The following is a 26,824-nucleotide window of genomic DNA, read 5'->3' on the forward strand; positions in this document are numbered from 1 at the left end:
TAAAATGTTCCTCAATGATTCTTTTTCACCCTACATTTTTTCACAGGAAAGAATTAAAGATGTTTTTAGTTAAATTCAAACTAGAAGCCAAAAAGACAGATGGAGATACTAGGCATCAGAAATAGCTAGTCCAGCAAGTAGATCTTAGAGCAGAAATGCATCCACAATGCTGTTTCCACCTGACGTTCTGCACATTTCATGGTATAGTCTGATGTCCACCAAACACAGATGTTGCTTCTGTATTTCCAATCTAGTTTTGTTCACAACCAAGGTTCATTTTCAATCAACCAATACTAATTTCTCTACTTTATAACTTGATATACATACACTAGAATTAATTATGTAAAGTGTGTACAACACCATACAAGACAAAGCCCATGGTTCCATGGTCCCTGCCTTTGAGCTTGTGAGAAGTATGCCTGAATAGAAAACCAACATGGAGAAGGAAATCCCCAAAAGCCTCTGCTTTTCTTTGGCCTGCCTAGGCTGAATGGACTCTGAGTGACTTTCTGAGCATGACTTACAGAATGTCCCTGGATATCTGTAGAGGCAGGCAAGCTGGCACCAGACAAGTGATGTCTATTCATAGAGTCACAAAGAAGAAACCACAGTGGAGCTTCAGGCAATATTCTCAGGAGTTTGTAATCAACACAGCTACAGATGTGTTGATTATCTTGACCAGTAAAGACTTTAACAGAACAAAGAACTATCTCGAAAGCCATGGGAAATGGGCTACACTTTCCTAGTAAACCAATCAGGGATAATTAGGGATGATCTAATCATGCATTTGACATCACAGCTTATGTAAATGATTCTTTGGGCAGTCACGCAAGTCTAGAAGCTTCCACAATATTGTATGTTATCTATAAAAGAAGGGTCACTTCCTGTATATGACGAGATGTTAGTCAGTTTGTAAGAATAAGGGCACCCAGCATCTCCCGAGAACACTTATATTGACTAATAAAAATACATTATACTTTTTACTGAATCTAAGTGTTCTTGTGTCCCTGGCCATAAGCATAGAGTGAGCTTTACACTTGGTTAAATGATTTGGTCGGACACAGTCAGAGCAAAGGAAAAGTTTAAAGTGTCACCATCATTGTCAATGGTGAAGGGTACATCTGGCATTACAATTTCATAGCTGCAGATCTGGCTGAACTGAGGAGAGCAGTCTGCATCCACAGCTTCCACCTTCAAAATGCTGTCATACTTCTTTCCTTCACTGACAGTTGTTTTGTAAGACTTTTCCTTAAACACCGGTGCATACTCATTCACTTGAATATGTACTGTTGCTCTGCAGACAAAATAAAAACACCCACAACTTAGTGCAATAGGACCCTGTTTCTGCCAGACTAATGACTTGAAGGACAGCAGAAATGGAGAAATTACCTACCTGATGATTTCGTTTTCCTTAGTGTAGACAGATGGACTCAGGATCCTTGGGGCACTCTATAATTCTCCTTTCTTCATTGATAAAATTGACCATTTAGCCCTATTCTCTGTTTTCTATCTTTTAACCAGTTCTCAATCCACAGTAGAATATTGCCTCCTATTCCATGACTTTTTAATTTCCTTAAGAGTCTCCCATGAGATACTTTTTCAAATGCTTTCTCAGAATCCAGATACACTCTATCAACTGGCTCACCTTTTTCCACATGTTTATTCAAGCCTCCAAAATAATTAGGTAGATTGGTGAGGCAAGACTTCTCTTGGAAAAATCCTTGTTGACTTTGCCCCATTAAACTATGTCTGTCTATACATTAAGTATAGGTAACTATGTCTGTCTATATGTTGTTAAGGTAACATGGAATAGACTTAGTTTTTGGGTACTTGCCAGGTTCTTATGGCCTGGATTGGCCACTGTTGGAAACAGGATTCTGGGCTTGATGGACCCTTGGTCTGACCCAGTATGGCATTTTCTTATGTTCTTAAGTAATTGTATTCTTTATAATAGTTTCTACCATTTTTTCTGGCACTGTCATCAGGCTTACTTATCTGTAGTTTCCCAGTTCACCCCTGTTTAAAAACCCTCATTACATTGGCCACCTTTCAATCTTTAGGTAATGTAGCTGATTTTAATGATAGTTTACAGATTACTAACAGTAGGTCTGCATTTTCATTTTTCAGATTTTAGTACTCTGAAGATGTATGCCATCTAGTCCAAGTGATTTGCTACTCTTTAGTTTTGTCAATTTGCCATAGTACATCTTCTAGGTTCATAGAGATTTGTTTCAGTTCCTCTGAATCATTACCTTTAAATATATTTTCTGGCTTGGGTATCTGCCTTACATCTTCCTCAGCAAAGACTGAAGCAAAGAATTTATTTAATCTCTCTGTCCTGGCTTTGTCTTTCTTTAGTACACCTTTTACCCCTTGATCATCTAATGGTCCAGCTGACTCACAGGATTTTGCTTTGAATGAACCTGCAAAAGTTTTTGTGTTTGTGCTTCCACAACAAACTTCTTTCCAAATTCTGTCTTTTTGTCTTCCTTATCAATGCTTTGCATCTAACTTGCCATTGCTTATGCTGTTTCTTATTTTCTTCATTTGGATCCCTTTTCCGTTTTTTGAAAGATGTTCTTTTGGTTAGAATAGCCTCTCTCTCACCTCACCTTTTAATTATGCAAGTAGTCATTTTGTCTTCCTTCCACCTTTTTTAATGTGTGGAATAAATCTGGTCTGGACATCCAAGATGGTATTTTTAAACAACGACCAAGCCTGATGTAAGGTCTTGGCCTTTGAAACTACTTTCAGTTTTTTCCTAACCATTTTTCTCATTTTCTCATAATCTCCCTTTTAAAAGTTAAATGTTATCATATTAGATTTCCTTTGTGTCTTCCTTCCAGTTATCGTCAGATTTGATCGTGTTATGATCACTGCTGCCAAGTGGCTCTAACACATTGCCTCTTGCACCAAATCATGCGTTCCACTAAGGATTAGGTCTAAAACTGCTTCCCCCCCTTTGTTGGTTCTTGAACCAAATAGCTACCCCATGAAGCAGTTATTTATTTAATCGAGAAACTTCACCTCCTTATCATGAACTGATGTGACATTTACCCAGTCAGTACTGGGGTAATTGCAATCATCCATTATTACTGTGTTGATAATTTAGCTAGTTTCCCTAATTTCTGTTAGCATTTCATCAATTGTCTCTTCATTCTGGCCATGTGGGCAGTAGTACACCCCCACTGTTGTTCTGTTCCCCTTCTCACATGGAATTTCTAACCATAAAGATTGTACAGTGCATTATGTTTCCTCTAGAACTTTATCCTGTTTGACTCTGACTTCTTTAACATATAGTGCCATCCCTTCAACAATCTGATCCATTCTATCATTGCGGTATAATTTGTATCACAGTGACCCATTGTTTCTCTTCCTTCCACCAGGACTCTGAGATGCAATTATATCCACCTTTTCATTCAGTTCTATTTATTCTATCTCTCCCATCTTATTTTTTAGGGTTCTAGCATCTATATACAGACATTTCAAAAGTATGTATTTTGTTTATATTAGCAATCTGTTTATCAGTTGATAGGGGTAATTTGGAATCTTTCTGCTCTGTCTACTCTTTATTTAAAGGCACCTGGTGCTGTTTTAGCATTTATTGCAACCTCTGACGGGATACCCTAACATTCCTGTTTTGTTAGTATCCTTCAAAAATACATCATTCTGAACCATGTGACTCTGAGCGACTGACTTTCCCCTGTCATCTAGTTTAAAAGCTGCTCTAGCTCCTTTTTATAGGTTAGTGCTAACCAGAGTGGAACCAAGCTGCTAAGGTGAAGCCCATCCCACCGGAATAGGCTCCCCTTTTCCCAGAATGTTCTCCAGTTCCTAACAAATCTAAACCCCTCTTTTCCCATCGATAGCAGGACTGGATTAGCCTTGCTATCTGGGGGCATCCTTTGGCCACCTTTGATGTGGAGCTTCTCCAAGAGATCACAGAGCTTTGCTCTGTGCGGCTACGCGCTCGCCATCTTCTCCTCCAGTCTTTTTTTCTTCCGCGTTGCCATACACATGTGTAGCTCCCCTCTTATTCTCGATTCTTTTTTCGCTGTTTAGAAAAAACCAACAGCACTGTTAAGTGATATCATGGTCCCAAACTGCCTGGCTTCAAATACTGCCAGTGCGGTAAAGTTATGTCCATCACAGATGGACATAACTACTATTGTTATGTGTGTTTGGGGCCTGAGCACGATCAATCATCGTGCCACAACTGTGGTCGCATGTCGCCCCCGGGCCCAGAGGCAGCACATCTCAGAGAAGGGGGTGACTGCTCCTATGCCCCATTGTCAGAGCGCCTCTCATCTCACTCCTCCCCCGGGTCCAAAATCGGACCGCCCAGAGAAGCAAAGAAGGACCTCCTCCCTAGGCCTTCAGGGTGAGAAGCCCACCAAGAGCTGGCTGGTGCTTGTCACCTAAGTGCTTCCCACTCTCCAAGACCCGCACAGGAATGGAGCATCGGGAGCGTTGTCCGGCAGCTGCCGGCGATGCAGATGTCCTAACACTGGCGAAGCATGCCGACCACAATGTGTCTGGCAGAAAAGACCCGACGCTTGCATTGATCTAGGCACTGAAGCGGGCAAAGGATCCCAAGCTTCCAAGGCATGCGTCAGAACACTGATGCCATGGTGCAGGATTGTGTCCATCTTCCAAACCACACGCATTGGCACAGAACCTCTTTGACAATGTGCAGACATAGGGCCATCGACGCAGCGCATCACCCCTCAGTGCAACAGATGGAGAGGGCGCAGCATTGATTCAGAAGCCACGGAGGGGCACAACCTAGGCCAAAAGGGCTCGTACACCAGACCCTCAAGTGGTTTTTCAACCAGAGGAGCTACAGGAGATGGGATTCACCGATGTCGACCCACTCTCAGACTATCCTGATTCGGGAGCCTCCTTAACCTCTTCATGTCAAGTCTACTCAGACATGTCCTCAGAGTCTAAACGCAGGAGAATGTCACCTCGGCTTCAGGAATCGCTCTCCCCCTGGCATAAGCTCCTGCAAGACGTTGGACCCCGGCACCAACCTAGGGGACAAGACTCTGATATCCTGGTAGCTGATGTGCCTCATAAAACATTGGAATGAAGATCTCCTGTGGGAGCAGGAAGGAAGCTAGTCAGATCTACTGCCCCACAGGTGTCCGCGGGCGGTGTCCTAGCGGCTCAAGCGATGTCACAGATTTCTGAGGTTTTAAGTACTCTATTTTCTTCCCTGGAGTCGCGAGGACATGAACATCCACCTATGAGCCCCTCGTCGGTGGAATCGTTCCCAGAAGACTCCCCTTCTCAGCAGAAGGACCGCTTTCCACAAGAACTGAGACCATCTCAGCCGCAATTCTCCCCTCAACAGAGTCCACTCTCGGAAACCTCATTCCCGTCTTCTCCAGGCCCATCCACCAGGTTACCATCTGACCCATTGGAAGAGCCTCCAGAGCCGGCCTCGCCACCTAGAGAAGTTCGGTACACGTCTCAATGTAGAGACAAAGAAAGTTCCTGACCTCAGAATGGAGGTCTTAGGTATACTAAAGATCTTTGAAGTGCTGGTGGCACCAATAGTTCTGCCTTCCCACATGGTGCTGGATGTGGTCCTAGAGAAAACCTTGAAGTCCTCTTTCTCGAGTCTGGCCTCATCCAGAAAGACAGATCTCAAATTTTGGATGAGAAAATTGCCCTATTGCAGTGCGGTTCAGCTCCCGCATGCCTCCATCATGGGGGAATCAGCCAAGAAATGGGCAAAGAAAACCAGGCTTCATTCTAATGCTCCTCCGGGGAAAGACAATCGCTATCTAGATGATTTCAGCAAGAAGTCTTCCAGTCTACAATGCTTAATGCAAAGATACAGCAGTATCAATTTTATATCATGCAGTATCTGTACAAGTGCCTGGAATCTGTCAAGCTTCTATTCAAAGAGGCTGCTTCTAGCTCCAGAATGCCCCAGCAGGTCCTAGACACGGAGGAAGGACTACGCCACCTCCTCTGCACCATCTATGAGTCATTTGAGACATTGGCATGTGCATCAGCTTCAGCCATTGTGGCTCGTTGCCTGGTCTAGTTGAGGGCCAAGTGCCATGAGGGATGATGTACACGAAAAGTTAGCGGACCTGCCATGCAAGGGGGATAACCTCTTTGACAAGCTGTGTGAGATGGTCTCGCAACTGAAGGAGCAAAATGTGCGGTCTCATCCTTGGCCTCACCAGTGGAGCAGTCTCCTGCATCCCAGAGATACTATCCTACCTACTGCAAGCCGAGCTTACAGAGACATCCATTCAGGCCATACAGCCCCCTACAGGGCACCATTGTTTCCTTGGCCGTGGCAGCAGGCGCAGGTACAGCAGCCACGGGGCAGGCCTAGAGGGCAGCGACAGCAGAGATAGCTGGCGGCCCCCGCCCAGCAACCTCCACAAAGTTTTTGAGTCAGATAGGGAGGGCAGAGTAGCACATTTTGTCCCTTCTTGGTCAGCGATAACATCAAACTGCTGGGTGCTGGACATTGTTTGCAGAGGCTACCAACTCAGTTTAAAAAGATTCCAACTCTTCCACGCCTAGGCGCTCATCAGCGAGAGCAGAAACTCCTGCGAACAGAAGTAACCTCACTGCTTGCCCAGCAAGCTATTCAGATAGTAACAGCGCACGAAAGAAACAGGTGATTCTGTTCCCTATACTTCCTCATCCCTAAGAAGTCGGTGGGCCTCTGCCCAATCCTGGACTTAAAGATTCTCAGCAAATGCCTTCACAGGGAAAAGTTCAAAATGACGTCCCTGAAATCTATCCTTCCCTTTCGACAACCCAACGATTGCATGTGCTCGCTGGACCTCAAAGATGCCTGCTCCCACATTCCGATGCACCGCTCCTCCTGGCGGTACCTGTGCTTCCAGCCAATGGGCAGCACTGCCAGTACAAAAGGTTGCCTTTTGGTCTATCCTCCATCCTGAGAGTCTTCACCAAGTGCTTAGTGGTAGTGGGCCACGCAGGGGGATTCATATATTTTCCTTCTTGGACGATTGGCTTCTGGTAGCTTCAAATAGAAAAGTCCTTGAGGCACACTTGATGGACACAATCGACTGCTTACAGATGCTGGGATTTATGATCACTTACGAGAAGTCCAACCTCCTGCCGACTCGAATACTGCAGTTCATCGGAGCCAAGGTAAACATGGTGCCAAGCAAAGCTTTCTTGCTCGAAAACAAAGCAGGGACTCTACACGCACTAGTAGAGCAACTACGGGCCTGTGTGCAGCCTTCGGTGCACCAGGTCTTAACCCTCCTGGGCCATATGGCAGCGGCAATATATGTGGTGCCCCATAATCAACTTCACATGCGTTGCCTGCAATGGGGCCTGAAGTCTCAATGGATACAGTTTTTTCTTTCGTTGTTGGACACAGTACGCCTCACCAGGGTCATGAGAATGGACATGTCTACGGAGAGAGCTACCGGGCTACTCATGGAGGGCGCCCAGTTCCGCAGCCCGACCCACAAATTAATTTTCACCATGGATGCTTCAACCAAGGGGTGGGGTGCCCATCTCAACCACTATAAACTCAGGGCTTGTGGTCGGTCTCATAGAGTGCCAGGCAGATAAACCTTCTGGAACTGTGGACGATTCGGAATGTCCTTCTCACCTTCGCCGATCAGGTTCGGGCAAGAAGTGTCATGGTTCACACGATCAAACAGGTGGCCATGTTCTACATAAACAAAAAGGAGGATCAGGTTCCTGGACGCTGTGCAGGGAGACAATTCAGATTTTAGCGTGGGTGGAGAGTGAAGAGGTCTCTCTACAAGCCACATACCTTCTGGGGATTGCAAATTTGAAAGCAGACCAGTTCAGCAGGATATTTCAGCCACACAAATGGTTTCTAAACCAGAGGGTAGCGGACAAGATCTTTGACCAGTGGGGTACCCCGAGCTTGGACCTGTTTGCACATTGATCAACAGGAAAGTTTGCAATTTTGTTCAGTGTTTCCAAGACCAGAGAGGTTCGCACAGGATGCTTTTCTAATCCCATGGATAGAGTGACTCCTTTATGCTTACCCACCAATTCCGCTCCTCGCTCGCACCATACAAAAGTGCATCATGGCTATCACCGACCTAATCCTTATAGCCCCGTCGTGGCCCAGGTAGCCCTGGTGCATGAATCTAATTCGACTGTCCATCGCTCCTCCTATACCATTGGGGGAGGAAGTGGATTTACTAACTCAGGAGGGGGAAAGTTGCTGCACCCCATGCACTCATTGCTACATCTCACAGCTTGAAGATTGAAAGGACAGTACTAAACTGCCTTGATGTGTCGTTGGAAGTCCAAAATGTCCTGATATCGGCCTTCAAGTTTACCACTCGAAAGAACTATCAGCTCAAATGTCACCGTTACTCAACTTGGTGCAGGGTCAAGCGTGTTGACACGTTCTCTTGCCCACCAGAAACCCTTCTGGATTCCCTGCATACACTCTACCAATCAGGGTTGGCAACAGCCTCAGTCAGTGTTCACATCAGTGCCATAGCAGCCTACCATCACCCACACATCGGCTTCCCAGTTTCAAACCACCTGTTGGTCTCTTGCTTCATGAAAGGACTCTTGCGCCTTAGGCCTTTGACAATCAAGCCTCCAGTTCCCTGGGATCTTAATCTGGTTCTGGAACAACTCATGCTCCTGTCGTTCGAACCAATGAACAAGTTGCCACATGACGTTTTTGACCTGGAAGGTGGTATTCCTAGTTGCTCTAACCTCCACAAGGCGGGTCAGCGAATTGCAAGCCCTGGTTCACTACCCTCCATATCTGCAATTCTACCATGACAAAGTTATCCCGTGGACTTGCCTCTCCTTCCTTCCCAAAATAGTTTCAGATTTCCTTTTGAACCAAACCATGACATTGCCTATATTTTTCCCAAAGCCTTATGGCAATACTAGAGAACATCTGCTGCATACTCTGGACTGCAAAAGAGCTTTAGCTTACTGCAAACTTAGAATGAATATGGACAAGAGAACTTCACAACTCTTTGTTTCCTTCAGTCCTAATGTACTGGGTCTTCCAGTGACCAAGAGAACCCTCTCAAACTGGATAGTCCAATGTATTCATTTCTCCTATTCCAAACGCTTGATGCGACCCTCTGATAAGTCCAAGGTGCATCAGGTCTGAGCTATAGCTACTTCGATAGCACACCTTCACATGGTACCCTTGTTGGACAAAGCAGCCAATTGGTCGTCGCTGCATACCTTCACATCTCATTACTGACTGTACCAGCAAGCATCCTCGGTTCTGCTCGGTAGTCTGCACCATTTGACACAATGTTAGGATAGCAAGGCTGTCCACATTAAAGACAATTCTAAAGGAGGACGCTGTATGCCCATCAGCATGCAAGACTCAACCCTCGGGACTCCCAGACAGCATGGCTAATTCAGCCCTACTATCAACGGGGAAAAGAGCAAGTTTGCTTACCATAAATGGTGTTTTCAGTAGATAGGATGAATTAGCTAGCCTGACCCACCCGCCTCCCTGGACAGCCTTGTGGACACTCATTTTGGATGTTTTGCTATGTTATAGATTGAGGAGAAGATGATGCGCATGATTGCACAGGAAGATGGCGCAGCCACACAGAGCAATGCTCTGTGATCTCTTGGAGAAGCTCCGCCTCAAGGATCGCTGGAGGACACCCCCAGACAGCATGGCCAATTCATCCTGCTATCTACGGAAAACACTGTTTACGGGAAACAAACTTTGCTCTTCCCTGCACTATTGTCTCATCCACGCATTGATACTCTGGTACTCGGCCTGTCTCCGGGGTCCTGCATGTGGAACAGGGAATATTTCTGAAAATGCTACTCTGGAGTTTCTGGATTTCAGTTTCCTACCTAAGAACCTAAATTTACCCTCCAGAACCTCCCTCCTGCATTTTGTATGTTATTGATACCCACATGTAACCTGACAGTTGGCTCCTCCCCAGCGCACTCTAAAATCTTATTTAGGTGACTCGTGAGGTCCACTAACTTCACACCAGGCAGACAAGCTTCACGAAATCCTCATTCCCACCAGCTACCCAGCTATCTACATTTCTAATGATCAAATCACCCACTACAATAGCCATCCTAACCTTTCCCTCTTTGGCATGCAGCTCTGAACATAAGAACATGCCATACTGGGTCAGACCAAGGGTCCATCAAGCTCAGCATCCTGTTTCCAACAGTGGCCAATCCAGGCCATAAGAACCTGGCAAGTGCCCAAAAACTAAGCCTATTCCATGTTACCGTTGCTAGTAATAGCAGTGGCTATTTTCTAAGTCAACTCAATTAATAGCAGATAAGAACATAAGAACAAACAGATGGAAAAATATCCTCCTTGTGAGAGGATAAGGCAACATCTGGAGGGCACTTCCTGCTACACCAAGGTGATATTCTCCTGCTAGGTGAGCTTGTTCTTCCAAAGCAGCACAAGGGCTGCCTGATTGGAGGTGAGACCTCTCTTCAGTGTCCCCGAAGGTCTCCTATATACCTCTGTTGCCTTTGCTCTTCCATGTCTGCCACTCTGGCCTCCAGGGATCAGACTTGTTCTCTGAGAGCCAAGAGCTTTTTGCTCTAGTGCATACTTAACAATATCTCATCAACAGGCAGATAATTTGGAGTTGGTGGGAAAGATTTTGTTTGATTGGTTTTCTTCCTAGCTCTCCGATCAAATATTTAGGGTATCTATTGTTAATGATCATTGTTCACATCTGCGATCACTTCCAGGTAGTAAAGAGTCTTCTGAGCATTCAGGGACATAGACCCTCAAGGAGTGAGTACCATATCCCGTCTTAGCAATCGGAAATCAAGAAGAGAGAGCGGGGCCCCCGAGGAGCGGGTACCCCTAGGTAAGGTTGTGGAGGCAGAGCAGCGGAGAAAGAATTCCCCTTGCTAACTCGATTCGTAGTTGCAAGCAAAGACCTTTTAAATTGGAAACGGATGACATCACTATGGGGGGATGCCCCCGAAGTTCGCGCCCTTGCCGGTACAAACTCTGGAGCGCACGCACGCGCCCTTATGTCATCAGGAACATGGCGGATCCGCAGCATCAGGCCAGCCTGGGGATTCCAAGAAGTACGGCGAGGAGAAGCCGTGGCAGCATCTGTCTGTCAGACCCGAAGGGAGTCGCCACTAAGGTAGAGAGGGTGGAGCGAGGGCGAGAACAGGCACGAACGCAACACACACTGAGCCAACGATTTTAAAGTATTATCCACTATGATGCCTAGATCTTTTTCCTGGGTGGTAGCTCCTAACATGGAACCTAAAATCGTGTAACTACAGCAAGGGTTATTTTTCCCTATATGCAACACCTTGCACTTGTCCACATTAAATTTCATCTGCCATTTGGATGCCCAATCTTCCAGTCTTGCAAGGTTCTCCTGTAATGTATCACAATCTGCTTGTGATTTAACTACTCTGAATAATTTTGTATCGTCTGCAAATTTGATAACCTCACTCATCGTATTCCTTTCCAGATCATTTATATATATTGAAAAGCACCGGTCCAAGTACAGATCCCTGAGGCACTCCACTGTTTACCCCTTTCCACTGAGAAAATTGACCATTTAATCCTACTCTCTGTTTCCTGTCTTTCAACCAGTTTGTAATCCACAAAAGGACATCACATCCTATCCCTTGACTTTTTAGTTTTCTTAGAAGCCTCTCATGAGGGACTTTGTCAAACGCCTTATGAAAATCCAAATACACTACCTCTACTGGTTCACCTTTATCCACATGTTTATTAACGCCTTGCAGAATCAGCAAGGCTTGCTGGCTCCAGGAGTAGGACAGTAAGCATAGTAGCCATGGGACAATGTTCAAACAAGCTGGGGTGAAAAGTGCGAGCAGCACATGAGAGGGGCAACAGCACGTTTTAAAAAGAAAGTAAGCGAGAGAAACCATACAGTGGCCAGAAGACCATAGGACATCACCAGTGCGCTGGAGGAGAGAGATGCAATGCTTCTGGGCTGGTGCTGCAGTTTCTGTGAGGCAAGGAAGAGCCCCAGTATGGCGAGGTTATTTTTTCCAGCGTGTGAAGGAGGGCTTATCCCAGCCAGGGAGGAGCAACTGCCGGATACAGGGGAAGACCCGCAGGAGATAATAGGATAGGCAGCTTCTTGACTGCACATAAGAACATAAGATATGCCATACTGGGTCAGATCAAGGGTCCATCAAGCCCAGTATCCTGTCTCTAACAGTGCCAATCCAAGTAACAAGTACCTAGCAAGTGCCCAAACATTAAATAGAAGAAGAGGAGCTTTTGCTTCCAAGACAGACAGCTGCAGCTGCATCCTCAATGAGGGAGGACCCTAGGGAAGGAGGGGCAAGCTGTGCTGGCCTGTGGAGGCAGACCCAGGACTAGAATGCAGGGAGCTGGGGGAATGCTCACCCCTCCCCCAGCTGGCTTCTCTTCTGACTTCAGAAGAGAACCATGCAAAAAGCCTGGGCCCATGTGGGAAGTGAAAGCCCGCCATAGAGCAGACAGCCTCGAAGTGGCCTTGTCAAGAAGGCTCCTTCAAAGACCTTGCACCCACTCCGGACTCTGGACTCCAAAGAAGGGCCTGGTGGGGAGAGTACACCCCCAAGCTCGGAGGAGAGGGGCAGTACTCATCTGAAGAGGAGGCACTGGAAATTGTAAGGCTGTTTTGCAAGGAGGAGCTATAAGTTCTCATTGTGAGTGTTCGCCAGCCTTGAGGATTTCAAGGATCAGGGCGGAAGACCCAGCAGGCGATGACCCCATATTACAGGGAAAGAGAGAGCCCTTCCAGCTCCTTCCCCTTGCATAAAGCTTTAAAGACCGTGGTCCTGGCAGAAAGGGACTCCCCACAAGGGGGACTCAGAGGAGGCAGGGTGTTGGGGAAGCTAAACCCTCTACTTGCAGAAGATAAAAATAAACTACTGTGGCTGCTAAATGTGGATGCCTTGGTGTTGGCAGTAACCCACAGAACTACTATACTAGTAGAAAGGGGCAAATCCTTAAAGGACCCCCCGAATAGGAGTACAGAAACTATCCCGAAGCAAGCCTTCACCACTGGGATGATGGCAATTCAAGCCTCAATATGCAGGGGGAACGTTGCGAGAGCAGTTTTATGCTGGGTTCAACGGTTTCCTGAGAGACAGCATGCCTAAAGGCTGTGATGGCAGTCCATGGCTAACACAGTGTACAATGACCAGTAGGCTGCTGTGGTTACATAGTTGGGCAGTGGATGCAGCATCCAAAGCGAGGCTCTGTAAACTCCCCTTTCAGGGAAGTTTACTGTTTGGTGAGGAGCTAGAAAAACTGGTTAAAGACCTAGGGAGATCCATGCCTCAAAAGCTCCTGATAGATAGAGGCAGAGCCCAGGCACAAGGGGCATCTGAAGTATAGGAGGCTGACAGCCGAGACAGCCCCTCAGTCAGGCCATGGAAAGAGTCATTCCTTGAGAAGAGCCAAAAGATCAAGGGGGAATCCACCCACAACTGCAGGAGGTGGAGTCCCTCAGGTAGGTGGATGTGTGATAAAGCATCATGCAGAGTGGACCCATGTCACCACGGACTGATGGGTCTTGGAGATTGTATTAAAGGTTATGTGCCCAAATGTATGCAACCAATCCTGAATATATTTATGATTTCCCCTTGCACTTAGCAAGCCAAAAGAGGAGTGGTAGAGGCTATATTGCAGAAACTAAGGGACTTGAAAGCTGTAGTCCCAGTTCCCCCACCCCAAGAAAGGAGGAAGGGGACATATTCAATTTATTTTGTGGTCCCAAAGAAGGATGGGACTTTTTGCCCTGTCTTAGATTTAAAAGGGGTCAACAAATGCTTGGTGATCCCCCATTTTAAAATGGAAACATGGTTAGCTATCTCAGCAGTGAGGAAAGGAAAATACCTGTCTTCCGTGAGTCATTAAGGTGGCTCTATCTTCCTTTTCTTTCCTTGAGTGTGCCAGACCAGCCCATGGCCTGCCAAGAACTGGGGAATTCATAGGGGCTAGTCTCTCTCTCTTTTCCTCTCTATTTCTCTCTCTTTTTCCCTCACTCTCTCTTTCTGTCTGTTTGCCCCCCAAAAAAAATCAAAACTTGACCGCAACTCCCACTTTATGATGAGGGATAAGCCCTTTGTCTCCAACAGCTGTGGAGCAAGGAAAATCCCAAACATTGGACTGGTCTAGCAGCACTCACAGAAAGAAAATGATCAGGTAAGACAAATGTCACCATCTGCCTTTTGTCAGTCCACAGATGGAATGAAAACTAGGTCTCTTGTTTAGCAGCTAATACTGAGACATCCAGCATGTTTCCAGATGCAGTATACTGGTTGGTGATTGTATGTGGTTTTATTTTCCAAACTTTTGATACCCCCAAACCTGTGCTATCTAGCCACTTTAGAAGCTACTTCACCTCTTACCTCAAAACATCTGTCCCCAAGTACCATAAAAATGAAATATTGTTTCTGTATAAGCCATTTGTGAGAGCCCCCTCCCTGCCGAATGTCATATTCAGTTCTAGAGTTCATGCTTTTGAAAGGACATGGAAGGGGTGGAAGTGGTATAGAAAAAGGCTAGTTAAATATAAAGTCTGTGCCATAAGCCCTACAAAGAAAACCTTAAGACACTCACTCCAATTGCTGGAGGAAAGAAGGGATGAGGGATTCAATAAAAACTTTAAAATATATAATGATCTTCAGTAAAGTACTGCAATATGAATTTTTCCATAGGGAAGGAAATTCATGGACAATGGGTTGTGATATAAAATTAGAGAAAGGACAAACAGTACAGAGGAAACATGAGCAAATACTACTTTTACTGAGACTGGGGTGAATAGACTACCATTGACGGAAGTAATGATTGCAGCGCCATAATCAGTTGGAAGAGTGCCATGAAGCTGAGCAGCTGGTGTGCAGGCCAGGCATGTCTGAGTTCCAGCTGGAGCAGAGATAGGTGTCTTCTGACCTTTTAATAAACAAACATCAAAAATATATCCCATTCAGTGCTTGGTCCAATGTATGAACTGTTCCAGAGCAATAACTTTTCCAGTGTAATGACTTATGTGTTAACTTTGTAACTTGTATTATTATTAGGAATATTTTTATTGTACACTGCCTTGTACAGTATTGTAGTGTGGATTAGTAATTTTTTAAAATAAATACATAAAAATAAATTAAGCAAGGAATAAGCTGGAATTGAGCATAGCAGAGGATGAGAACTAAGTTCTGGTAACCTGATTGGAAGCCTGGAAATATTTGTGTGACCAGACAGGAACAAGAGGGCTTCAAACAGAAAGTATGGGTAACAGAGCTGGGAGGACTAACCAGATAGTCCCAGGTGTTCACAGAGTCCCCTGTTGGCAGTAGGTGAGCACTGCCTATCAGGTCCTTACAGTGACAACTAAAATAGTGGAAAAACAAATTTTCAATTAGCAATAATCGCGCCTTGGATAATCCTCATTGGCTAAGATACTGCTACTGTGCAAAGCTAGGATTTAAACATGCTTGGTACAAACTCTGAGCACAGTGGTAAAAACAGGTGGGGTAAAGAGAATTATAGGAGGGGTCTTGAATGTTTTTGTTCAATCATATGAACTTTTAGATGGCCAAAGTGGGGAAAAAATAAGCCAGTGGGCAGAGTAGAAGTACAACTGTATTGGGTTAAGTTAACATACATGTAAAATAAGAGAGATAATACCATTGTACAATGTAAATCTAATATAGTACAAATACACTCAAATAATATCAGATATATTTTATTACAAAACACATATAATGGTACCAAAAAGTATACAATGTACAACATCTCAGGAGTACTAAGAACCTAGACAAATATCCCACTAACAAGATCATTCATGAACAATTTTTGTAATATTAAAGAGTACATTATACCAAACTATATTCACTCATATATATACATCCAGAGGAGCAGCAACTTAAAAAACAAACAACCCGAAGGTACGTAACATGTAGGGGAGTGCAGAGGAGAGGGGAATGGAGGTTAGGGTAGGTGGGAGGGAACTGGGGAAGGCCGCAATGCGTTGCCGTGTGAAACCTGCAAAATTCTACCCCCTTGTGTGCGCTGCCTTGGATTTTATAATATGCGCGCGCATGTTATAAAATCATGTGCACATGGACACACACGTATGTTTTTAAAATCTACCCCTTTGAGCAGTGGTATGACTGTATTAGGAGGATATGGTTAACAGCATTGGGATAACCCGCACAAAGGAGTTACTACTCCTGTCAAGGTGCAACTCCATCAGGCTGCCAAGACATCTCTGTATCCTGCATGGAGTGAGTATGGTTAAAATCAAACATCAGTGAACATGGAGATTTTGGTGTCTGTTATAAAACTTTGTGGTAAGACATTGAAGAGGATTTGGGTGTTGGATTAAGTATTGGTCTTGTAAAAACCAGAGTATGATGTAATAGCCTATCAGGGGAGGATATGGAGTCTGGCTTGGCAAGTGGTGGGTTGGCAGCGGCAGAAGTATCCTCCAGCCCCAATTACTGCTAGACACAGATACCTCCCAATTGCTTGTCTGCGGGAGGAGAGAGATTATCAATGCTCCTTGTGTCTCCAGGTGCATCTACCCTGTCGGCATTGAGCGTCCCCTGGCCTGTTCCTGGAATGAAGGAATTCGATTTGAATTCGGACTGAGGTAATCTGTTCCTTTGTGAGGTGAATGAAGCTGCTGGCTCACCTGTAATAATAGTGTCTAGTAGAAGAGGATCATGTGTTCAGAACCCAGTGGTAACTGCTGGGTTCTGTGGGAGGTGTCAGGGGTTTACCTGCTTTTGCAGGTGAGATCTTCATTGGCTAGACCCACAGTAGTGACCCTGGACAGTCTTTGGTTTGCGATGGCCTCTTTGGAGAAATGTATTTCATCTTTAAATTAACCTTACTATTGACATCCACTCAAATTCAAGATGAAAGAGGGACTGTTTCTGAAAATAAACTGGTTTCTGTTGAGATTGAGATTAATCAAGTTAAGGAAGTACAAATTAATATGATTAAGAACTAGCTTTTGTTAAATAAAAAAGTAGAGAATTTAGAAAATTCAGCTAGATTTTTAAACATCTGAATATTGAATTTTTCCAGTGATTAAAATTTCTTCTCATTTGGAACTTTTTAAGATGTACATGAAGGAGGTTTTTACAGTGCCTGAAGCTCGTTTTCCTCCAATTAATAAGATATTTTATCTCTCCCTCTCCAAAGAAGACTTGGGGGAGAGGATGTAGGAATTGTAGAGATATCTTCAGCTAGCTTAGATGTCTTGGGACTTCTTCAGAATAAGAGGAAAGGGGTTCTTTCAAGAGTGATATTTATTTTCTATCAAAATCGCAGTAACATCCCTCAGCTTTATTTTTGTAATCATCAAGCATCATTTAAAGATAGAAGCTGTGGGTGTTTCCAGACATGTCTCTGTTTATGCAAGAATGTAGAAAATGTTCTTGGCCATGACACCGAGGCTTTCTTTAGGAGTTACATGTATCATACGTTGTGTGCAAATGCATTTTGATATTAAATGGCTTGAGATTTGGTTTTTTGGATGCTTTGCACTTGAGCGCTTTTTTAGATTGTAAATGAGGAGACCAAGGATAGTCACTATTGGGTATTTTCATTGAATAGAAATATGGGCAAGGTCTTGTAATGCAGCTGTGTAGCCTTTCTTTGTACATTTTTTCTTTTCTCTTAGATTTAGGTTTTTTGTTTTCAAGATCTATTTGTGAGGCGCCACACCTCCCCTTTGTTGTTTTCTACATTTGGATTATATATCAATGTAAGACTTTTCTTATATATTTTGGTTTTCTTAATATATGTTTATTGATTTGCTTTTCCTTTTTCAAATGTTATGTCTGAAAATATAAATTTTGAAAAAAGTTGTAGTATTAAAAACTAAAATGTAAATTACCTTCTCTGAGAACAAGCAGGATGGCAGTCCTCACATGGGTGACATCATTCAGTGGTGCCCACCACAGAAAATGTATGTCAAAGTTTCTAGAACTTTGACTGAGCTTCTCTGAGAATGCCCGAGCATACATTATATCATGCATCCATGCAGGGTCTCTTCATTTTTACTTTTTCCATGGAGCCTGGTAGTTCGTGGATTGTGAGCCTCAAAATTTTTTTCTTGTTTTTTGGAAAGTTTCACAGACTGGATTCCTAACTCGCTGACACAAGGTCCTTCAATTCCCCTGTGTATCATCCCTAGGTAGATTTTTCAGTCGTTTACACTAGGTTGTTTTTTTTTGTGTTCGAAACTGCAGGACGGTGGTGTGCTCGGTGCCCACCAGCCATCAACGGCTGCCACCATCAATTTTATTTTGCAATGCTATGTCAGTGGTGCCCTCAGTCCGTGAGGACCATGTTTGTCACAGATCCCCATGATAGTTGTGAACTCTGCTTGGGAGCATTGCATGATGTTTGGGGTTGCTGCAGATAATGCCCAGATGATCTCCTAAAGGACTCCAGGCCTGTCTAGAGAAGATGGAACAACTTTTCAGGCACCAGAAGACCAATGCATTGGCATCCGAGGCATCTACATCAAGGGACCTTGGTGTTGCACCGATAGCCATCGACATCAGCAGAGCCATCAGCTTCGTCAGCGTCAATGACTATCAGAGACTGTAGAGACATACCATCGCCTGGCTCCTCTAGGTCAAAGACTGGATTGGGTTCCCCCTCGACTTCAGCACCAGGGAAGCCAAAGAAGCATCAGCATCAGTCCCTGATGATGCATGTGCTGGACATGAGGATGCTCTGGTTTTTACCGAGAAGCCCCCGAAGCGACCCTGTGGTGAGGATGGCTCATCCGCCACAATTCCCAGGGGATCGCCACAACCTTCATTGGTCCAGATGTCATCTACTATCCTCTTCTTGGTTCGAACAGAATCTGGTCATGCCTCCTGGCTCCCAGTCGGTGATGGCATAACTATCTTCGAGGAGGAGCTGGAGAAACGAGTGCAGCTTGCTGTGGAAAAGGCCCTGCAGGGCCTCCGTGTTGGAGCACAGAAAGCACTGGGACTAGCACCATGGTTCCTGGAGCTGCTGCTCAGCTGCCTACAGGCGCTTATCTGTGTCCTACCGACACCAGTGTCTGTATCCGCTATGGTTATCCACAGTTCCTTAGAGGAGGAAGCTCCCTGTAGACAAGGGATGCCTTGGGGTTCCAGTCCCCATGGCCAGTTGCTCTGTTATTGATACTGCTGGCCAGGGACTGAGCACCATGGGCTACATCCCCTGTTGATGACAGTGAAGAGGACCCTTTTACCGCTGGAGGTTCTTTAGAGGCTTTGGAAGATGAAGCGTCAGACGTCCTTCCATCCATCTCTTTCCCTCCCGCTGGCAGAGGGAAGTCTCCGGAAGATCTCGCCTTTGCAGGTTTTGTCCAGTTGATGGCTGAAGCCATCCCATTTACTTTGCAGACAGAGGAAGATACTTGGCAGAAGATGCTTGATATCCTTTAGTATGTGGAGCTTCCTAAGAAGATTATGGCAGTAACAGTGCACGAGATCCTTATGGAGTTACTGGAGCCACCCAAAGGGAGTTCACCCACATCCTCCTCAGTTAATAAAAAGGCAGACATGGTGTACCTCATCCAGGAGGCTCCTGGATTCAACAAGCGCCAGCTGCCACACCAATCTATTGTGACTGAATCCACGCTGAAGAAGGCCAAACGCCTTTAGACCTACTCCTTGATGCCTCCTGGGAGGGATCCGAGGGACATGGATACTGATGGGAGGAAGGTGTTTCAGGGAGCTATGCTCATTGCCCACATATGGGCACCCTAATCCCACCTCTAGAAAAATGGGGATGACTATGCTTGCTGGATCTACAGAATGCTTATTTCCAGCTCACAGGAAATCCGAGATCTGTAGCAGGAAAATACTACCTCCAATATTGCATATTGCCCTTTGGCTTGTTTCAGCAACATGGGTATTCATGAAATGTCTTTGTATCTATGCAAATTGGCAGCGCAGAGCATTGTCTGCTTCAGAATGCTGTGCCTCAATCCACTGTGCCACTAGGGGCACAAGAGGAGTGGCCTAGAGGTGTTAAAACAGCAGGTTGTGAACAGTGAAGTTCAGGTTCAAATCCTGCTACTGCTCCTTGTGACTTTGGGCAAACCACTTCACCCTCAATTGTCTCGGGTACAAACTTAGGCCTAGATTTATAATTTTATTTTATTTATAGCAAGCCTTGTGCTTGCGTTAAAAAAAGGGGGCATGGCTTGCCAAATTTCCCATTTCCTTCAACAAAATAGTATATTTTACCACAAATTGTGATCGCAGAGAGAGAGAGCGAGAGCCTCAATATAGCAAAGTGGGGTCACTTTGCTATTTATAGCACTATAATAGGGTGGACTTAAAACTCGGGGTGAGGGGTCTGGAGTGGGGAAGGCTTGGGAGACAGTTTTAGATAGACAGTCACAGGTACAAACAGCACAGTAGACACCTGTGAAGACTGGATATCATTTGGAGCACTGAGAGTTGAAAATGGACCCCTTAAACTTTTAACGCCATATTCCTTAACGAACTCATGTCCGGACAGGAAAAACAAAGACAACATGTGTAAATGACTCCTGCAGCTTATATATGTATAGCACCAGAAGGGGCTGTGGGTATATTGGGCAGTATCAAGAGTAACTCCTCTTCAGGACTTTACAACGAACATGGCTTGTGCATGGTGCTACTGGTACTTGTTGAAAACACTCTTCTTTCAGCTGAAATGTCTCTGTCATACTTTCAAATGGTCTGTTTCTCTTATTTTCTTCCACACTAAATGTTGCATGCTGTATATTTGATTCCTGAATATTATCTAGGCGAGGTATGTGGTAAACCTAGTTATAGATCCTATGTTGTTTTGGGGATAATGAAAATGATATTTTATGACTTGAGCTATGGACTTTGCAATTCTGATTATGCCAGCGTGGTCAAAGCGGACTTGGTTCACTGATTCTCATCATTAACTCACCAGCTCTTGGTTTTGCAAAGACTATTTAAAGGAATTTACAGTTTGTTTTGCTTTCAGTGTTGCTAAGTAGTGTTTTTTTTCTAAGTGGCCTTTAGGCTTTGTTAATGAGTGTGTGAACATAGACATTTATGCAACTATATTTTTCACTTCACTTCTGTCTTGGATCTCTGTGAGCATTGTTGGTCTGCTTAACAATGTTAGAAGTAACATTTTGGACTGAAATGATGACAGAAACAGCTATGCTTATAGCAAGGTATTTATTATATATCATTTTAAAATACAAACTTACTTAAATAAGTGCTGAAAATAGAAATGTTTTTATGATGATGATTTTCTTTCAAAATGTGTTTTCAGCAAATTAAAATTTGAATGAAAATTGAATTAGGACCTGATGATAACTTGAATTTACAGTCTTCATTCTTGGTTCCTTGCAGGGTTTTTTTAAAAATCTGCACTATGTAAATGTTTTTACCATATTGCCTACATAAAAACACTCCACCTGTTTTTCATTCATCTGCATGTATACCCCTCTTCTCCTGGTGCATAAATTCAGAATGGGAAATGATACATATTTGGCTCATAGTTATAAAGTGCTTTCTCTTGCATGCCCAGCACATATGAGACGACATATGTTAAATACCTCCATGTTCTATGTGAAAATTTAAATATCAAGTTGAATGCCATTCAGATATGATAGGGCAGGTCCATAAATCTGACAAGTTATAATCACTTTGTTCAAATACACTAACCTAGAAAATATCAGAATAACATTTAGTTCAGGAGGCCCACCTGAACAAACATATAACCCTGATTTGAAATTTTTTGTAATTATGGATTGACAGACACATCTTTCAGACACAGTCTCTTGTTTGGGCACACCCTTGTTTTCTCTTTTCACACCAGGAGCTCAGCAGCTTTAATAGCACATTGCACTTTGATTTCTTCGGAATTCTAGTCTGACATTCAGTAACTTCTAGTGCTTTTATTTTCATATTTAAAAATAAAGCTTCATGTCCTTCATTATATTTTAAAATTTTGGAAGAGACATAGTAAGACACAAAATTAAGTACAATATAAAATGTATTTCCTTGTTCTTGCATCCACTTGTTCACCATCTTGTCCTTGTGTAGAACAAGAATGTGATGCAGTTGACATGTGTTGCTTTGATATCACGTCTGTAGTGTGACATTTATTTATTTAAAAATGTTTATATACCGCCTTTACAATTCAAAGGAATTAATCAAAACGGTTTTCAACCGAACATACATAATAAACAAAATAAGAACAGAATAAAAACTAACATTAAAAATAATAATACAATGAACATTTGTGCCCTACATCATTAAACAGTGAATTGGGTTGAATCTATAGTATTATTTCTTGTGGATATAACTGTTTGAAAGAAGTAGTGTCGATATGGAAGATAAGTGAATGTTAATTTTGCAGGGTAGAGAGTAAACTGTATGCTTTCTGAAATAAATAAGTTTTTAATGATTTTTTAAACTGTTGTGTGGAGGAAATGAGGCGAAGAGAGACTGGGAGTGAATTCCATAAAACAGGGCCGGCTACTGAAAAAGCCCTTTTTCTAGTTAATTCGTGTTTAGCCATTTTAATTGTGGGTACATCTAAAAGATTTTTGGAGAGAGATCTGAGTTGTCTGGGAGGTTTATATATGCGAAGATTAGTGCATAGCCAGGTAGATGAAATATTATAGATAAGCGAGTGAATAATTGATAACACTTTGAACTGAATTCGGTATTTTATTGGCAACCAATGGAAAGAGAATAAGACAGGTGTAATATGATTTCGGCGTGAGGTACCTGCAAGCAGCCAAGCAGCAGAATTTTGAATTAATTGCAAAGGGTGTAGAGCAGAGTCTGATAAACTTAAAAATAGGGCATTGCAATAGTCCATACCTGAGAAAATCAAAGACTGTAAGACAGTACGATAATCTTTAAGAAAAAGGAAGGGTCGGATTCTTTTCAATAAATGTAATTTATAGAAGGATTTTTTTGTGATATTTGCAATATGATCGGCCATAGAAAGGTCTGAGTTAATTGTGATACCTAGGCTGATAGTGGAAGTACTAATAGAGATAGGAATGCCCTTGAAATTTAAATTTAAAATTAAACTTCTGCTTAATCATCCTCGCTGTTCTTAATGATTATCATTAATGGCAATTAAATCTGTGGTCATCCTTTTTTTGGGGGGGGGAGAGAGGAATGAGATTTTGTACAGTTGATTCATTTGAAAAAATAATAGAATAACTGCAGTTTTGTATTGTTGAAGCATGTCTCTTATTAAGAGACAAGTTCTATTTTTAAAGTTATTTCCTCACTAATGGAGTAATTGATACTTATGGCACTTCTAGTTTTATTTTTATTTTATTTTTTCTGGGAAGTTATCAGTGTATATTACAACAGGAGCAAATCATTGCAGAAATGGACTCGGATTTTTAGATAAATATTAGATTATGCTGGTGCAAAGTATTTCCTCATGTTTAGTTTGACAAATGGGTAATGTTTTGACAGCTATAATTTTTGTCTTGCTGTGTTTCATAGCTGAAGTATGCATTTCATTTCCTCATTGGATTATAGGTCTGGGTGGCTATCAAGCTGGCTTCCTGCATGGTGTCCCACATCTATGCCGCTACTTAAAGATGCTGAAGAAAGAATGCTGAAAGGTATGCCTTTTGGTTTTGTGTGTTTATTATGATGACAGTTGGCAGAAACTGACTATACAGTTCCACACAGACATTTGCATTAGTAATTATGAATGGAATGATGAAACTATATTTGTATTATATGTAAGCCCAGTCACCAGGGACTTGAAAAATCTTCCAGGACTTTCTCACCAGGAAGAAATACTCACAATGTAGTGTACTTCTGTTGTTCTCCTCCCATTCTCTCCCTTCAGCCGCCCTTGTGATCTTTTCCTACCCTCCTTTTTCTGGTACAGCTCGCTCACTCACTCTTTCCTCCCCCCTCCCAGAACAGCCCTCTCACTCTTTTTCCACTCCATCCAGCCCTACTCATCCCTATGCAGCCTTGCTGCTGCCTCTAGCTTTGTACTTCAATCATAGCCGAAGACACCACTTCCTTCTAGCTTCTACTTTGCCCTACCTGCAGTGGATTTTTTATATCTGCCAATAATTATCATATAGAATAATTTGTTTGATCAACCATTCATAGCAAACTTGTAGGAAACATATTTTATTTATTTTTTTGGACTTTAAGAATTTGCCTTGAAATTGGAACATAGCTATGCAGCAGACTGTTTCTATGCAATCGCATGTGATTAATTGCAAATAACACATGAAACACTGCCCCTGAGCTGCAATCCATAACCCATAAAAATATGTTTACCTGATAATTAGCTTTATAGTCTTTCTTTATAGTGCATATATTTAAGCTCAACTTCAACTAAGTCATCTTCTCCAAGCCGTCAAGCCACCAAGTTATCAGGACACTTTGTAAAAATGAGTTGCTTGTTAAGTACTCCAAGTTACCATGTAAAAATAAGTTGTAAAATTAGTTGCCTGTTAAGTATTCTAAGTTACTCTGTAAAAATAAGTTAAGTACTCTAAGTTATTAAGCTTTCCAAGTTACTCTGTATCTCCTAAGTTGTAAAGTTCTCGATGTTAGTCTGTAAAAAATAAGCAGTCCATGTCTTATTTGCCTTCTCAGTTTCATGTGAACCGATGTGATATCTCGATATAATGTCGGTATATAAAAACAAATAAATATATGTGGAATGCTTTAGTGCTTGACACTGTGCATCTGTTTTTCAAGCTATGTATACACAGTGAGTTCCGCCCATAAGTTGAAAAAGGACATGAACCCATATACAAACACATTTTGGAAAATTAGTAGTATAAAGAAGGCATCTGGAAATTTTCAGTACCTCAGGCAGTACACCTTAACAATCTTGGCTGCATTTAACAAATGATTATTGTGCATGCTTTACAATAGTAATTTTTAATTTAAATTAAAATAGTATTTCTTAGCATACAGACAGGTGAATCCAAAACCAGTGGGTTATGCACCTCTACCAGCAGGTGGAGATGGAGTAAAGCTGACATCACAGTATATATACCCCTGCAGTGACGTCAGCCCACCAGTATACTCTGTCTCCAGCAGATGGTGGACGTGCATTTCTCTACTGGGGATTGCTTTAAGGTTTAGAAGGAGAAAAGAAGAAGGGAATTAATTTGTCCTGCTCTCCATTGGTGATACCTTATGGTCCCTCCCTCAGTTGAGAATTTCTGAGGTGATTTCCATGGTCCCTCAGATGAGTACCTTGGTCCGGTAGCTGGTTTTCCAAACTGGCGTGGACTTGACTGAAAAAAAAATAAAAAAGCTGAAAGGCAAGTGGGTGAAGGAAGCAGAGCATGCGGGGCTCAGATGTTTTCGACCCTACAGAGGAGTGGCCTTTCAGAAGACTCGACCTTTGGGTAGATCTCAGTTCTTTCATTCCAGGCAACCCAGACGGGCCGCAGGCTCAGGTAGTGGAACACCCTGAGCCTCCCAATGAAGGTATGCCGACCCACCTTCGGGATCAGGAGATGGCCCAGGAGACCATGGTATGCAGATCTGTGAAGGCTCCTGGTTGAATCTCCCCTCCAGTTTCCGGCGCACAGGGATCTGCTATGGCAGGGGCCTGTTCTTCACGAAGATCCAAATTGATTTTGTCTTACAGTATGACCCTTAAAAGGGCTCGGTTGCTGAAGCGTGTTTATTCTGCTGCGGTGATTGCCACCTTGCTACAAGCGAGAAAGTTCTCCACTTTTCTTAGCCTATGTGTGGGTTTGGTGAGTGTTTGAGGCTTGGTGTGAAGATCGAGGGGTTCTTCCTCGTTCAGTTAAGATCCTGCTCGTTTTGGAATTTTTGCAGGGTGAATTGAGTAAAGGGTTGGCCCTTAATTCCTTAAAGACACAGGTGGCGACTCTTGCCTGTTTTCGAGGTCAGGTGAACAGTGGGCCCTTGTCGGCTTATCCAGATGTGACCTGTTTCTTGAAAGGAGTGAAGCATCTTTGTCCTGCAATGCAGTTACCAGTGCCTTTGTGGAGTTTTAATCAAGTTTTGGATTTTTTAGCGAGCCCTACTTTTCGACCTTTCTTTGAGCTTACTGACCTTAAAAACTGTGTTTCTTGTGGCAATTTGTTCAGCTCTTCGAGTATCTGAACTACAGGCATTGTCTTGCCAGGAGCTGTTTCTACGAGTGACTCCAGGGGCGATACAGCTGCATACCCTTCCTTCTTTTTTGCCAAAAGTGGTCACTGATTTTCACTTGAATCAATCTATTTCCCTGCTGTCTCTGGAAAGGGAAAGAGATGCTGAAGAATATCGCCTGTTATGGCCCTTGGATGTCAAGAGACATATCTTGAGGTATTTAGAGGTTTCTGAACCTCGCAGGAAGACAGACTGGTTGTTTATACTCCAAAGTGGGAATAAGCAGGGTGAGCTGGCGTCACGGGCTACAATAGCCTGCTGGATTAAGGAGGTAGTCATGGTTGCGTATCTAGATGCTCAGCAGCCACTACCTAGTCAGGTTAGGGCTCTGTTATGGGCAGAGATTATTTATTTATTTAATTTATTTATTTGCTTTTATATACTGACATTCGAAACGAGTATCACATCGGTTTACATGGTAACTTGAGGGATAGTTTGACAACAGGTCATCTTATCCTTTTACATTGAAACATTGTAGAACAGGGTAACAACTTATCTTAACAGTATAACATGATTTTAACTAGTTGTCTGAACAGTATAACATGAATTTTCACAGATTATCTTAATGGTATAGCATGACGTTTAATGAATTATCTTAATATAATAGTGTGACTTTTAAGGAATTATCTTAACAGTACATCATTGCATTTAGTGC

At 43.3% G+C, this 26,824-nt stretch overlaps 1 protein-coding gene and 1 pseudogene across 4 annotated transcripts in view; one reads left to right on the forward strand and one right to left on the reverse strand.

Moving 5' to 3' along the window:
• ABHD5 (abhydrolase domain containing 5) overlaps positions 1-26,824 on the forward strand; it is a 65,054-nt gene that overhangs the window by 7,976 nt on the left and 30,254 nt on the right. For 2 of the 4 annotated variants that reach the window (XM_029589381.1, XM_029589382.1), the window contains exon 2: positions 23,536-23,621. In XM_029589381.1, the coding sequence (XP_029445241.1) occupies positions 23,536-23,621 (86 nt within the window). Of the gene's footprint in view, positions 1-16,549; positions 16,623-21,057; positions 21,192-23,535; positions 23,622-26,824 lie in introns of those variants that run through there. The other 2 variants (XM_029589383.1, XM_029589380.1) reach the window with 2 other exon arrangements.
• On the reverse strand, positions 15,282-15,447 carry LOC115086350 (annotated as a pseudogene).

Source organism: Rhinatrema bivittatum, chromosome 2 (assembly GCF_901001135.1).
Source record: "Rhinatrema bivittatum chromosome 2, aRhiBiv1.1, whole genome shotgun sequence".
Taxonomy (NCBI): Eukaryota; Metazoa; Chordata; class Amphibia; order Gymnophiona; family Rhinatrematidae; genus Rhinatrema; species Rhinatrema bivittatum.